The following is a 16,286-nucleotide window of genomic DNA, read 5'->3' as shown; positions in this document are numbered from 1 at the left end:
GAAATAGGGGAGGGACAGTGGGGTGTGGGGAGTTGTGGAGAGATAGCAAGGGGAGAGATGCCAGATGTAGGTGATGGGGAGGAAGCCAGCAAATCACACTGCCATGTGTGTACCTATGCAACAATCTTGCATGTTCTTCACATGTACCCCAAAACCTAAAATGCAATAAAATAAATAAGTGGAGAAAAAAAAGAATTAAAAGTGATTAACACATCACCTTTACAATATTAGGCTATTTCACAGTTGACAATACAACTGGTTCAAATTACAATTTTTCAACTTTACCATGAGTTTGTAAAAAAATAATCCCATTATGACTCAAGGAGTATTTGGACTTCTAATGATTCAACTTAGAATTTTTGACTATATAATCAGTTTATTATGGTATCAAATGCATTTTTGACTTACAATATTTTCCACTTATGATGAGTTTATCATGATGTAACCCCACTGTAATTTGGGAGTACCTGTATATTTACCTTAGGAGCACCTATATTGTCCAGGCTTGTCTCAAACTCCTGGCTTCAAGTGATCATCCCATGTCAAGTATTTGGGATAACAGGAGTTATCCCAGCCTCCTCAGTATCTGGGATAACAGGAATGAGCCACTGCATCTGGCTCTTTTCAAAATTGATCTTGCTTGGAGTCCTCTGAGCTTCTTGAATCTGGATGTCCATAAATTTACAAAGGTTTGGGAAATTTTCAGACAATATTTTAAAAAATAAGCTTTCTTACCATTTTTCTTCTTCATCTTGTACTACCATAATTCACATATTTGTACAACTGACAGTGTCTCATAGGTTCCTTATGTTTTCTTCAGTCTTTATATTTTTTTCTCTAATTAGTTAATTTTAAATGACCTATCTTTGAGTTTGCTGATTCTTTCTTCTGTATGATTGCATCTGCTGTTAAAGCTCTCTATTGAGCTTTTTCAGTTTTGTCATGATATTCTTCAGTGCCAGGATTTTTAAAAAAAATGGTTTCAATCTCTTTAGTAAAGTTCCCATTTTGTTCACATATTGTTTTGTTTTCCTACTTTAATTCAGTTGTCTATCTTGCACCTTACTGAGACTCTTCAAGGTAATTATTTTGAATTATTTCACAGGTGATTTGTATATTTCCATTTGTTTGGGGTCTGTTATTGGAACTTTATTAGTTTCTTCTGGTGGTGTCCTGGTTGCCTTGAGTCCTTGTTATCCATGTAGTCTTGTGTTGGTGTCTGCATATCTGAAAGACCAAACTTTTTTTGTAGTCTTAGAAAACTGGTTTCAGCAAGTTAAAATCCTATCCTTTTAGGTCTTTGGATTGATAGGACTGCTGTTAAGATGGCAGTTAAATGGGGTTGGATCCAAGTCATGTGGCTGCTGCTGAGTCCATAGTGAAGAATGCAATTGGTGGGCCTCTTACTAAAAACTGTAGTAAGCACATATCCTATCTAGATCCTGGCTGAATTGGACTGTCTCAAGAACCATGGACTGTGATTTGGTGCTAGGATGGGGGTCTGCATCATGTTTCATTGATGGTCGGCCTGTTACTAGATGTACTGATGGATGTGGTTTCCTTCCATCTCTGGAAGCACTTCCATTAGATGACTGGGTGAGTCCTGGGAAGGCAGTAATGACTTGGTCCATGGCTGACAGGGGCTGGAACCAAGTAACAGGGTTGTTTTAGGTCTCTTGAGATCAAGCTCTTTAGGCTTGTCTCTGGGGTCACAGGCAGATGCGCCTCCTGGTGGGTTGCTGGATGAGCAACTGATGCTTATCTGACTGCAAATGAAAAGGGCAGGAGCCAATTTAGAGGACTGTTTCAAGATCTATAAGGGACTAAGATGGGTGATTCAGTTGGGAGAGTTTGTGCTAATATTGTGATTTATGATAAACACTTGTTTGTTTAAGCCTGGGGTTTTGTACTAAGCTGCATGAGTTTGTTCTCTGGAAGGGGACCAGAGACTGTGTAGCTAAGGTCAGTCACATTCCATGTCTATGATACTGATCCCAAAGAAAAACCCTGGACACCAAGGATTGGGTAAGCTTACTTTGGATCTTGGGAAGTTAGTATTCTGTCCATATGATTCAACAGAACAGGACAATTATAAACTTGCACCTGGTTTCTCTTGGTCTCTTCCCTGTGTGCCTTTTCCCTTTGATTTTAATTTGAATACCTTTGCTTTAATAAACCACAGTATAACAGATTTTCTAAGTTTTATACATCCTTCTAGTGACTCAATGAACCTGACGATAGTTTTGGAGACCCCGACACTGTGGAACAAATAATCTGAGTCAAGGGAAATTCCAATTATTAGAGCTGTCAGTTTAAGAGGCAGAAACATTTTACTGAATGCCTGTCATAAAGCAAGGCACTATGCTACACATTTCACATGTAATCTCATCTAAACCTCACAATTAAACTATGAGATAGGTATTATTATGCCCAATTTTTAGATGAGGAAACTAGGGATCAGAGAAGTAAACCAACTTTTAAAATCTCATACAGTCACAAAGAATGAAATACCTAGGAATACAGCTAATTAGGGAGGTGAAAGATCTCTATACAGGTATTGATCGACTTACCACCTGTGAAACTTACGACCATTTGACTTTACGACCACAATTGCTAGCCACAACTGCTCCGTGTCTGGCAGCACAAACGTTGCCCAGCTGGGCATACAACAGTGTGGACCAGCTTCCAGCAGCAATACCACCTCCGCGTGCACCATTTCAACCGTACATATAGCCTACTCAACTTACGACCAAATCGTGTTACGACCGGTCCGCGGTCCCAACCGTGGTCGTAAGTCGAGCACTAGCTGTAATGAGAATTACAACACACTGCCCATAGAAATCAGAGACGACATAAACAAATGTAAAAATATCCCATGCTCATGGATAGGAAGAATCAATATCATTAAAATGGCCACAATAGGCGAGACACCATGTCTCACACCTATAATCCTAGCACTTTGGAGGCAGAGGCAGGTGGACAACATGGTAAAACCCAAAATCCTATCTGTACTAAAATACAAAAAAATTAGCTGGGTATGGTGGTGGCATGCACCTGTAGTCCCAGCTACTTGGAAGGATGAGGCAGGAGAATTGCTTGAACCCAGGAGGCAGAGGTTGCAGTGAGCCAAGATAATGCCACTGCACTCCAACCTGGATGACAGAGTGAGACTCCATCTCAAAAGAAAAAAAAAAAAAAAAAAGGCCACATTTCCAAAAGCAATTTACAGACTCAGTGCTATTCCTATCAAGCTACCAATGACATTCTTCATAGAACTAGAAAAAACTGTTTAAAACTTCATATGGAACCAAAAAAGAACCTGAATAGCCAAGGCAATCCTAAGCAAAAAGAACACAGCTGGAGGCATCTGATGTTACCTAACTTCAAACTATAATATGGGGCTAAAGTAACCAAAATGGTATGTACTAAGACAAAAAATGGGCACATAGGCCAATGCCACAGAATAGAGAGCCCAGAAATAAAACTGCACACCTACAGTCATCTAATCTTTGACAAAGCTTACAAAAACAAGCAGTGAGAAAAGGACTCCTTATTCAATAAATGGTGCTGGGATAACTGGTTAACCATATACAGAAGATTAAAGCTGTGCCTCTTCCTTACACCACATATAAAAATCAATCAAGATGGATTAAGGACTTAAATGTAAAACCTAAAACTATAAAAACCCTGGAAGATGATCCAGGCAATATCATCCTTGACATAGGAACGAGAAAAGATTTCACGAAAAAGATAACCAAAGCAATTGCAACGAAAGCCAAAATTGACAAATAGGATCTAGTAAAACTTAAGAGCTTCTTCTGCACAGCAAAACAAACTGTCAACAGTTTACTGTTAGTCTGTCAACAGTTTATTTACAGACTAACAGTAAACAGACAGTAACAAGTAAATAGCCTACAGAATGGGAGAAAATATTTGCAAACTGACAAAGGTCTAATATCTAGCATCTATAAGGAACTTAAACAAATTTATAACAGAAAAACAACCCCATTAAAAAATGGGCAAAGGATGTGAACAGATACTTTTCAAAAAAAGACATACATGTAGCCAACAACCAAATGAAATGAGCTCAATATTACTCATCATTAGAAAAATGCAAATCAAAACCACAATGTGATACCATCTTATGGTCAGGATGGCTACTGTTAAAAAGTCAAAAAATAACAGATTCTGGTGAGGTTGTGGAGAAAAGGGAACATTTATAGACTGTGCTTGGGAGTGTAAATTAGTTGGACCATTGTGGAAAGCAGTATAGCAATTCCTCAAAGAGCTAAAAACAGAAGTATCATTACTGGATATATACCCAGAGTAACATAAATCATTCTAGTATAAAGACACATGCATGCAAGTGATCACTGTAGCACTATTCACAATAGCAAAGACATGGAATCAACCTATATGCCCATCAATGGCAGATTGGATGAAGAAAATGTGGTACATATACAACATGTAATAATATACAGCCATAAAAAGGAATGAAATAATGTCTTTTGTGGGAATATGAACAGAGCTGGAGGATATTACACTTAGCAAACTAACATAGGAACAGAAAACCAAATACTGCATGTTCTCACTTAAAAGTAGGAGCTAAATGATGAGAACTTATGAACACAAAGAACAAAAAGACACGGGTCTGTTTGAGGGTGGAGGGTTTCAGGAGGAAGAGATGCAGGAAAAATAACTATTGGGTACTAGGCTTAATACTTGAGTGATGAAATAATCTGTACAAGAAAACCTTGTAACATGAGTTTACCTATACAGCAAACCTTCACATGCACCCCCAGATCTAAAATAAAAGTAAAAAAAAAAATCTCATGTAGCTAAATAAACAGAGAACCAAGATCCAAATCTAAACCTTCCAATTCTAAGTCTAGGGAATTTTCCTAGTTGCCCTTCTACCTGTGCCCCCTTACCCCACCCCTCCACACTGGCCAAAAGACAGAGCAAAGTATTCAATAAGAAACTGTTAAGAAAATGATTATAAATCTATTATAAAGACACATGCACACGTATGTTTATTGCAACACTGTTCACAATAACAAAGACGTGGAACCAACCCAAATGTCCACCAGTGATAGACTGGATAAAGAAAATGTGGCACATATACACCATGGAATACTATGCAGCCATAAAAAGGATGAGTTCATGTCCTTTGCAGGGACATGGATGAAGCTCGAAACCATCATTCTCAGCAAACTGACACAAGAACAGAAAACCAAACACCACATGTTCTCACTCATAAGTGGGTGCTGAACAATGAGAACATATGGACACAGGGAGGGGAACATCACACACTGGGGCCTGCTGGGGGGTGGGAGGCTAAGGGAGGGATAGCAGGGGGTGGGGAGATAGGGGAAGGATAGCATTAGGAGAAATACCTGATGTAAGTGACAGGGTGAAAGATGCAGCAGCAAACCACCATGGCACGTGTATACCTATGTAACAAACCTGCACATTCTGCACATGAAACCCCAGAACTTAAAGTATAATAATTAAAAAAAATAAATAAAACAATGAAGAAAGGGAATACAGAGCATAAAAGGGAATTTAAGGAGGCAGCAACAAAGAAATGTTCCGCAAACATTTGCTTTTAAAAACCTCCTAAGACAGCTTGGTTGGCTGGGGCAGGAGTGGGAGATGAGGAGAGACAGGAAGAAAAAGAGAAGATGAGGGGTAAGAGAGATTTTGCAAGAGTGAGGGGAAGATCTTGGGGGTAATGTAGGTAGTATAGTGTATTGGATACTACAAAACAAATATAAATCAGAATAAATGACATGTAGTTTATATGAGTAAGAAATTTTGAAATTGAGATTTTGTAACCAAGGGAGTAATTACTTCAATAACCAAACAGTATCTTTGCAATAAAAAGAATTCTCTGGGTTAAATTTATCATTTTCCAGTTTCACTCAATTTTGACTTCCTATATACTTTAATCTCAGTTAAATAAATCATTATCAAAAAATAATTTACTTCTTTATATAAATTACCTCAGTAGTAGGTACAACGTACTTGTTGCTTTCTTTCTGTGTTTAAAATAAGCAGACAAAATGCTGTGTTTCCTCACTGCAGAACAGTGACAAGATGAAATTACATTAAGTATAATATTTATTCAAAGAAATATTGCCTTGAGACAAAAGGTTCTTTATGACTTTTGTAACAAAACATACTTCTTTTTTCTCACCACTTGAGCACCTCCTCCCCAAATAAAACATCACAGTTAAGACAATCTAACCATTTTAAAGAAAATTTTAGAGACACTGAAATATATTTACATTGGACAGGAAATTTACATTGGATAGAAAATTTCTATATTGGAAGGAAAAAGTTAAAAATATATATATAATTACCTGTTTTTCTTTATTAACTCCAGACATGAATAGCTGCTTGTATTTGTCCTTAAAAGCAAAATTTAGAGCTTGTGTTGGAAAATACCGAATAACATTTGCCAAATTGCCACGCCAAAAACTGAAGAAACCTATTGAAGGAGACATATAAATACATAAACCTATATTGTATTATTATTAAATAACTGCCATAGTTTTAACAAATTTAGCTCTATGAACTATCTAAAACATATCTTTTCTTGTGAGAAAAAAAGTTTTCTAAAATGTGTATCTCCATTGAAAAATAAAGACAGTGTTAACTCGATTGTACCCCATTCCATTTTTTAAAAAAACTTCAAATAAAGAGCTTTGAACACCTAAAAACGAAGGAAAGTGTTATCAGTTGAATATAGGGCTCTTCACTAGTAGAAAAACAGAGCTCAGTAGTATTTGTCAGGGGCTAGTAACCCTTAGGCTCATTCCCAAATCCTGATGTACAACACCTATGGTGCTAAGGCTGTTACAAATAAGTATGAAAGAACAACAAATATGTCCACTCACTGATTTGTACACATACTTATGAGAATGAGAACAGGATACAAGAATCTAAAGTGCCCTTATCTTTATGGCCTGGAACCATTTTGAATGGGTGCTAAAATTTAGCTAGAAAAGGGATCCATTTCAATTCCAGGCAGTTTCTAGAGAACTGAGGGAGAGATTGGAAGAAATATTTGAGGCCAGTAATCGCCCCACCTGAATTCTCCAGGGATTGACCAACTCATATAATTGTGTACCCCTTAAGATTCAGAATTATCCTATAGAGCTTCTTTAGAGCATGGCAGGCTAGTTTTTCAATAGCCTGGTTTTCACTAGATTACAAATTGTCAAATGCTTTGGCCTTACTGTTCTGAACAGGATACCTCTAGTGCCAGTTTGGAGAATAACCAGAATCAGTATTTTAAAAATAAAGATTCAAAAGAAAATAATCTCAGTTAACTGGGCTAGGGCTCAAAAGTCAATAAAGTTAGATTAGATAGGTACATAGAGGGAAATATATTTATGTGTAAAATAAGTAACATTAACCCTGTGGGAAAAAAATAAAGAATCTTGGTGAACCCAAGGCTGAATATAAAGTGACTGCACAAAGATAATTAAGAAGCATATTTAATGGCAAAGAAATAATCTTCTCAGTACTCACAGCTGACTCCATTTTTATTAGGGTATTCAACATGGGATGGTAACAACTACTACTTACTGAGCATTCACTATATGAACCAGTCACTGGGAAATAATTTATATGTATGTCATTAAATCAATTATGCTTATTATGTAGGTTCTCAAGTAGTACCCTTTTCAAGTATGTACAAAGTGAAACTTTAAAAAGTTTAAAAACTAGGCTAGTTGCCGTGGCTCATGCTTGTAATTCCAGCACTTTGGGAAGCCAAAATGGGAGGATTGTTTGAGCTCAGGAATTCAAGACCAAGCCTGGGTCTTGGAGAGTGCATCTCTACAAAAAATTTAAAAAATAAATTTAAAAAATAAATTAGCTGTGCACAGTGGCATGGGCCTGTAGTTCTAGCTACTCAGGAGGCTGAAGCAGGGTCCCTTTAGCCGAAGAGGTAGAGGCTGCAGTGAACTACGATCACACAATCACATTCCGGCATAGATGACAGAATGAGAACCTTTCTTAAAGAAAAACTGTCTGAGGATTATTAGCCAACCAAGACTTAAAATTGGGCTTTCTGTCTGACTCCAAAGCTCTACTCTAGGTTTCAATTTCTGGAGCAACACATCACAGAAAAGTTCTAAAATTATTAGAGTAGACGAAGCTTTATTTAAAAAAGAAATTGCTACAACAATTTTGAACAGGAAGATAATGAAAAAGTTCACAAATATGTGGAAATTAAACAACAAGCTCCTAACAACCAATACGTCAAGAAGAAATGAAGAGGAAAATTAAAATCTTGGGATAAAAATGGAAACACAATATACCAAAACTTATACATGCAGTAAAAGCATTTAAGAGAGTTTATAGCAATAAATGCATATATATAAAGAAGAAAGATCTCAAATAACCTAATTTTATATCACAAGGAACTAGAAAAAAAACAAACTAAGACCAAAGTTAGGAGAAGGAGGGAAATAATAAAAATTAGTGTTATCAAAATGCCAAGGGTTTAGTCTAGGTCCTGCTGCTCATTGCAGAGAAAGCCAATCACAAAGACAATGAGTATTGCCAGGGAAGAAGGCTTTTTTGGGTGCTGTGTCGAGGAGAACAGATCGGTCTCAACTTTAATCTCTTTCACACACTAAAATTCGGAGTTTATATAGCAGAAAAGAAATGTAACTATGTGTGGGAAAGCAAGAATAATGGAAGAACAAGAAGGACTTGGTCAACAGGTGACAGGTGAGGGGTCAGTGTCTCAATGTCCAGATGTGGTGATCTGGTAAGTTTCAGTTCCTTGATACTATCTGGGAGGCCCAAGGATTGGTTTCCTGAGACAGGAACTCAGATATGAAAAATAAAGTTTCTCAAGTTTTAATATTGAGAAGGTCAATTTCTTGGTTTATTCATGTGAAACAATAAACATCAGTTCTATGGGTCAATTGAGCTGGTTTCAATGGCAGAAATAAATGAAATAGAGACTATAAAAATAATAGAAAAATATCAATGAAACTAAGAGTTTATTTCAGATCCAGTGCTGGTTGGTATTTTATTAGAAGAAGATAAAACTGACAAACCTCTAGCTATACTAAGAAAAAAGAAAGGAGACTCATATAAGTAAAATTATAAGTGACATTACCACTAATACTACAGTAATACAAAAGGTCATAGAAGATTATTATGAACAATTATATACCAACAAATTGAGTGACATAGATGAAACTGATAAATTTCTAGAAAGATGTAATCTACCAAGTCTGAATCATGAATAAATATCTGAACAGACCAACAATGAGTAAGGAGATTGAATCAGTAATCAGAAACTTTCCAATAAAGAAAAGCCCAGTATCTGATGATTTCACAGCTAAATTCAACTAAATTCATTTTACAAGGCCAACATTACCCTGGTACCAAAGCCAAAATACTACAAGAAAAGAAAATTACAGGCCAATATCCCAATGAAAAAATATGCAGAAATCCTCAATAAAATACTACCAAATTGAATTCAACATCACAATAAAAGGATCATTCACCACGATCAAGTGGTGATGGGTAGGGGCTTTTGACTTTTATTCTATAGCCCTATGCACATGTATCAGCAGGTTTTATATTGGGCTATGAGGCCTAACCTACAGGCCAATAGATGGCACGTAGAGCTAAGTCAACGGAGGCAAACACAACTAGATATATACACCTGACCCTTATTTACTGGGAGAAAGGATGGACCAGGCTGATGATCCAGGTGAGCAGATGGTCTGGGATGCAAGGATGGCTAACCATACACAAATTGGTAAATATGACATACCACATTAACAGAATGAAGGACAAAACCATATGAGCATCTCAATGCTGAAAAAGCATTTGATGGATTTATCTTTACATAATAAAAACTCTCAACAAATTAGGTATAGAAGCAATGTACTATAACATAATAAAGGCCATATGTGACAAGCTCGTAGATAACATCATACTCAGTGGAGAAAAGTTGAAAGCTTTCCTCTGAGATCAGGAATAAGACAAAGGTATCCACTCTCGCACTTGTATTCAATATAGTACTTTAAGTTCTAGCCAGAGTGATTAGGCAAGAAAAAGAAAAGTATCCAAATTAAAAAGGAAATGTTAAACTGTCTCTGTTTGCAGATGATATGATCTTACATACAGAAAATACTAAATATGCCACCAACAAACTATTAGACTAATAATTCACTAAAGTATCAGGATATAGAATCAACACAGAAAAATCAATCACATTTCTATATTTCTAACAATGAACTACCTGAAAAAGTAATAAAGAATAACATCATTCATAAACAAAACAAAATATTAGGAATAAAATTAACCAAAGTGATGAAAGATCTGTATGACAAAAAGTTTAAAAAACTGATGAAAGAAACTGAAGAGATCTCCAGGCATTTGGAGCACCCACTTACCTAGATGAGCAGCCTGAGCCACCCTACCCTTTCTGTGCAGAGATTGTGGTGCAGTGGGGCTCTCTCTGTTCCACACATAGGTAGATCTCCAGTCATTCAAAGAACCTGCTCACCAGCATTGGCAGATTGAGTCACCCCACTCTTCCTTTGCAGAGATCTATGTGGAGGGCACCCTCTCAGTTTCACATTCAGGCAGGCAGAGCACCTACTTGCCATGATCAGCAGCCTGAGCTGCCCCATTCTTCCTGTGCAGACATTGTGGTGAAGTGGGGTTGTCTCTGCTCTACACCTAGACAGATTTCCAGGTATTCAGACCATCTGCTCACCTGGATCATCAGCCTGGCTCATCCTTTCTCCCAGTAAATAAGGGTCAGGTATCTATCTAGCTGTGTTTGCCTCAGCTGACTTAGCTCTATGTGCCATCTATTGGCCTGTAGGTTAGGCCCCATAGCCCAATATAAAACCTGCTGATACATGTGCATAGGGCTTAGAAGCAAAGTCAAAAGCCCCTACCCAACATTGTCTACAGTTATACCCCCAAGGAAGGAGGGGGAAAGAGAAAGGAAAAAACTCCAATAATGTTACATAGAAAGAAAGAAAAAGGAAAAAGTCCTATCCACATTAAAATGACTACAAAAATTGGAAGCAGTAATGCCCCAGATGAGAAGGAACAGGGCAAGAACTCAGGCACCACAAAAAATTTGAATGTAATAACACCACCAAAGGATCATAGTAGCTGTCAAGCAATGGTTCCTAGCCAAAATGGAAACTCAGAAATGACTAATAAAGAATTCAAAGTATGAATTACAAGGAAGCTCAACAAGATCCAAAAGAAGGCTGAAAATAGACATGAACTTCTAAAGCAATCCGGGAAATGAAAGAAGAGATAAACACCTCCAAAAGAAATCAATGAGATCTTATGGAATTGAAAAGCTCACTTAAGAAATTTCAAAATACAATTTAACAAATTATCAATTGACTGGACCAAGCAGAAGGAAGAATTGCACAGCTTGAAAAATAATCTTTTAAACTAATCCAGTTAGGCAGATATACAGAAAAAATGATTTTCATAAATGAAAAAAGTATTTGAGAAACTGAAGATTATGTAAAGTAGCCAAACCTACAAGTTACTGGCACTCCTGAGAGAGAAAAAATAAGCAACCCAAAAAATATATTTGAGGAAACAATTCAAAAAAATTTTCCTAATCTTTGTCCAGATACAATAAATCCAAAGAACACCTGTGAGATACTGTACAAAATGAACATCACCAAGGTATATAGTCAATCAGAATGTCCAAGGTCAACACTAAAGAAAAAATCTTAAAGAGAGCTAGAGGAAAAGGTCAGATCATGTACAAAGGGAAACCTATCAAGCTAACAGTAGCCTTCTCAGCAGAAACATTACAAGCCTGAAGAAATTGGGGGCCTATTTTCAGCATTCTTAAAGAAAAATTCAAACCAAGAATTTCTTATCACACCAAACTAAACTTTATACATGGAGATATAAAATCTTTTCCAACAAGCAAATGCTAAAGGAATTTGGTTACCACCAAACCAGGTGACAAGAGATCCTTAAGGTGGCTCTATACATGGAAATGAAAGAAGAATACCTGCTACTACAAAAACACTATTAAGAACATAGCCAGCAGTCCCTATAAAGCAACTACACAATATAAACTACAAAGAAATCAGCTAACAAATTCAAAATATGATCAAAACCTCATATATCAATGTTAACCTTGAATGTAAACATCTAACCAAGTTGTATAAAAAACAAGGTGCATTTGTCCGCTCTCTTCAAGAGACCAATCTCAAAAGTAATGACACCCACAGGCTCAAAGTAAAGTGTTGGAAAAGGATTGTGTAAATAAAAAACAAAAAAGAGTAGGGGTGTCATTATTCTTACATGAGATATAACAAAGTTTAAACCAGCAAAAATAAAAAAGGACAAAGATAGGCATTACATAATTCAACAAGATCTAACTATCCTAAGTATATAACAGCCAACATTTGGACCACTCAGATTTATAAAATGAGTACTTCTACACCTACAAAAAGACTTAGCCAGTCCCCTAACAAGAGTGGGGGATTTGAATACCCCACCAACAGCATTAGACCATCAAGGCAGAAAATGAACAAAGAAATTCTGAACTTAAATTCCACACTTAACCAATTGGACATTATAGACATCTACAGACTATTCCACTCACCAATTAGAGAATTGCATTATTCTCTTCTACACATGGAACATACTCCAAGATTGACCACATGCTAAGCCATAAAGCAAGTCTCCATAAATATAAAAAAATTGAAATTATGTCAACCATACTCTCAGACCACGACAGAATAAAAGGAGAAGTCGATATCAAGAAGATCTCTCAAAATAACAAATTATATGAAAATTAAACAATTTGGGCCAGTCACGGTGGCTCACATCCATAATCCTAGCACTTTGGAAAGCTGAGGCGGGTAGACTGCCTGAGCTTAATTTGAGACCAGAGTGGGCAACATGGTGAAACTCCGTCTCTACTAAAATACAAAATATTAGCTGGGTGTAGTGGCACATGTCTGTTGTCTCAGCTACTCAGGAGGCTGAGGCATGAGAATTTCTTGAACCTGGGAAACAGAAGTTGCCGTGAGCCAAGATTGTGTCACTGTACTCCAGCTTGGGAAACAGAGCGAGACTCTGTTTTCCTAAAAAACAAACAAAAACAAATAATTTGCTTCTAAATGACTTTTGGGTAAACAATGAAATTAAGGCAGAAATCAAAACATTCCTTGAAATAAATGAAAAAAGAAACATAACATACTAAAATCTTTAGAATGCAGCAAAAGCAGTGTTAAGAGACAAGTTTATTGTACTAAAAAATCCCTCTCAAAAAGTTAGGGAGATCTCAAATTAATGATCTAACATCATACTTAGAGGAATTGGGAAAACAAGAACTAACGCCAAAGCTAGGAGAAGAAAATAACTAAAATCAGAGAAGAAACGAGTAGAATTAAGACTTAAAACTCAATTCAAAGAATCAACAAAACCAAAAGTTGATTCTTAGGAAGAATAAATATTTTGTTTGTCATCTAGCTAGCTAGATGACAAAGGAAATAAAGACAAAAGATTTAAATAAGCACAATCAGAAATGACAAAGGTGATGATACAACAACCAATCCCACAGAAAAACAAAAAAGTCTCAGAGACTATTATAACACATCTATGCACACAAACCAGAAAATCTGGAGGAAATGGATAAATTCCTGGAAACACAAAACTCCAATGATTAAATTAGGAAGATGCTGAAACATGAACATACAATATCAAGTTCCAAAACTGAATCAGTGATTAAAAAAACCACCAACCAAAAAAGGCTCTGGACCAGATGAATTCACAGCCAAATTCTACCAGATGTACAATGAAGAGCTGGTACCAACTCTACTGAAACAATTCCAATAAAATGAGAGGAGGAACTCTTCCCTAACACATTCAACAAAGCCAGCACCACTCTGATACCAAAACCTGGCAGCAACGCGATGAAAAAGAAAACCATGGTCCAATATCCCTGATGAACACAGATGCAAAAATCCCTAAGACAATAATAGCAAACCAAATCCAACAGCACATCAAAAAGTTAATTCACCACAATCAAGTAGGATAGGATGCAAATCAATACATGTCATTCATCATACAAACAGAATTAAAAACAAAAATCATATTATCATCTCAATAGACATGAAAAAAGCTTTCGATAAAATCCAACAAGGCTTCATGATGAAAACCCTCGACAAACTAAACATTGAAGGAACATACCTCAAAATAAGCCATCTGTGACAAATCCACAGCCAACACCATACTGAATGGGCAAAAGTTGAAACCATTCCTCTTGAGAACTGGAAAAAGACATGGATGCCCTCTCTCACCACTCCCATTCAACACAGTACTAAGTCCTAGCCACAGGAATTAGGCAAGAGAAAGAAATAAAAGGCATCCAGATGGGAAAAGAATAAGTTAAACTATCTCTCTTTGCTGATGAAATGATTCTATACCTAGAGATGCCTAAGGACTGTCAAAAGGCTCCTGGAACTGCTAAATGACTTTGGTAAAGTTTCAGGATACAAAATCAACGTACAAAATTCAGTAGCATTTCTACCTACCAATAACCTTTAAGCTGAGTGCCAAATCAAGAATCTGGCCCCGTTTATAACAGCTACACACACATATAAAATACTGAAGAATTTTTTTTGTTTGTTTTTTTGAGACAGAGTCTCATTCTGCTGCTCAGGCTAGAGTGCAGTGACATGATCTTGGCTCACTACAACCTCCACCTCCTGGGTTCAAGCAATTCTCCTGCCTCAGCAGGAGAATTATACTGCCCATCAAGTAGCTGGGACTATAGGGATATGCCACCACACCTGGCTAACTTTTGTATGTTTAGTAGAGATGGGTTTTATTATGTTAGCCAGGCTGGTCTCAAACTCCTGACCTCAGGTTATCCATCCACCTTGGCCTCCCAAAGTGTTGGGATTACAGGTGTGAGCCACCGTGCCTGGCCCTTAAGAATATTTCTAACCAAAGAGGTGTAAGATCTCTACAAGGAGAACTGCAAAACATTGATGAAAGAAATCATATATGACAAAAACAAATGGAAAAACATTCCATGCTAATGGACTGAAACCATCAATATCATTAAAATGACCATACTGCCCAAAACAATCTACCAATTCAATGCAATTGCTATCAAATGACCAATATAATTTTTCACAGAACTAGAAAACACCATTCTAAACTTCATATGGAACCAAAAAAGAGCCTGAAATGCCAAAGCAATCCTAAGCAAAAAGAAATCCAGAGGCATCAATTACCTGACTTCAAACTATACTATAAGGCTACAGTAACCAAAACTGGTAGAAAAACAGTCACAGACCAATGGAACAGAATACAGATCTCAGAATTAAAGCCACACATCTACAGCTGTCTGATCTTCAACAGTCAATAAAAATAAACGAAGAGGAAAGGGCTCCCTATTCAATAAATGGTGCTGGGATAACTGGCTAGCCATAGGCAGAAGAATGAAACTGGACCCTACCTTTCACCATATGTAAAAATTAACTCAAGATGTTTTAAAGATTGAAATGTAATACCTTAAACTACAAGAATCCTAGAAAAAAAGTATAGGAAACTTTCTGAACATCAACCATGGGAAATAATTTATGACTTAGTCCTCAAAAGCAACAGCAACAAAAACAAAAATTGTCAAGTTGGTCTTAATCAAACTAAAGAGCTTCTGCAGAGCAAACAACAACAACAACAACAACAACAACAAAAACTATGAATAAAGTTAATGGGCAACCTACAAAACGGGAGAAAATATTTCCAAACTATGCATATGACAAAGATCTAATATCCAGTATCTATAAGAAACTTAAATCAACAAGGAAAAAAAAAGTGGGTAATGAACATGAATAGACACCTCTGGAAAGAAGACATAACCAGTAGCCAACAAACATATGAAAAAATGCTATCACTTAATCAGAGAAATGCAAATTAAAACCACAATGAAATATCATCTCACACCAGTCAGAATAGCTACTATTAAAAAGTTAAGGCTGGGCATGGTGGCTCATACCTGTAATCCCAGCACTTTGGGAGGCTGAGGTAAGCGGATCACCTGAGGCCAGAAGTTCAAGACCAGCCTGGCCAACATGGTGAAACCCTGTCTCTACTAAAAAGACAAAATTAGCCAGGTGTGGTGGCATGTGCCTGTAATCTCAGCTACTTGGGAGGCTGAGGCAGGAGAATTGCTTGAACCCAGGAGGTGGAGGTTGCAGTGAGCCAAGATCATGTCACTACACTCCAGC

At 36.9% G+C, this 16,286-nt stretch overlaps 1 protein-coding gene across 1 annotated transcript in view; it reads right to left on the bottom strand.

Annotated features, from left to right (window-relative positions):
* Nucleotides 1–16,286, bottom strand: part of SLC25A31 (solute carrier family 25 member 31) — a 46,112-nt gene that overhangs the window by 24,132 nt on the left and 5,694 nt on the right. The window contains exon 2 of the mRNA XM_017542751.2: nucleotides 6,366–6,493. Coding sequence (XP_017398240.1) covers nucleotides 6,366–6,493 — 128 coding nt within the window. The remainder of the gene's footprint in view (nucleotides 1–6,365; nucleotides 6,494–16,286) is intronic.

The sequence above is a fragment of the Cebus imitator genome, unplaced genomic scaffold (assembly GCF_001604975.1).
Source record: "Cebus imitator isolate Cc_AM_T3 unplaced genomic scaffold, Cebus_imitator-1.0 Scaffold146, whole genome shotgun sequence".
Taxonomy (NCBI): Eukaryota; Metazoa; Chordata; class Mammalia; order Primates; family Cebidae; genus Cebus; species Cebus imitator.
Note: the sequence above shows the minus strand (reverse complement) of the source record. Positions and strands in the feature narration are given on the sequence as shown.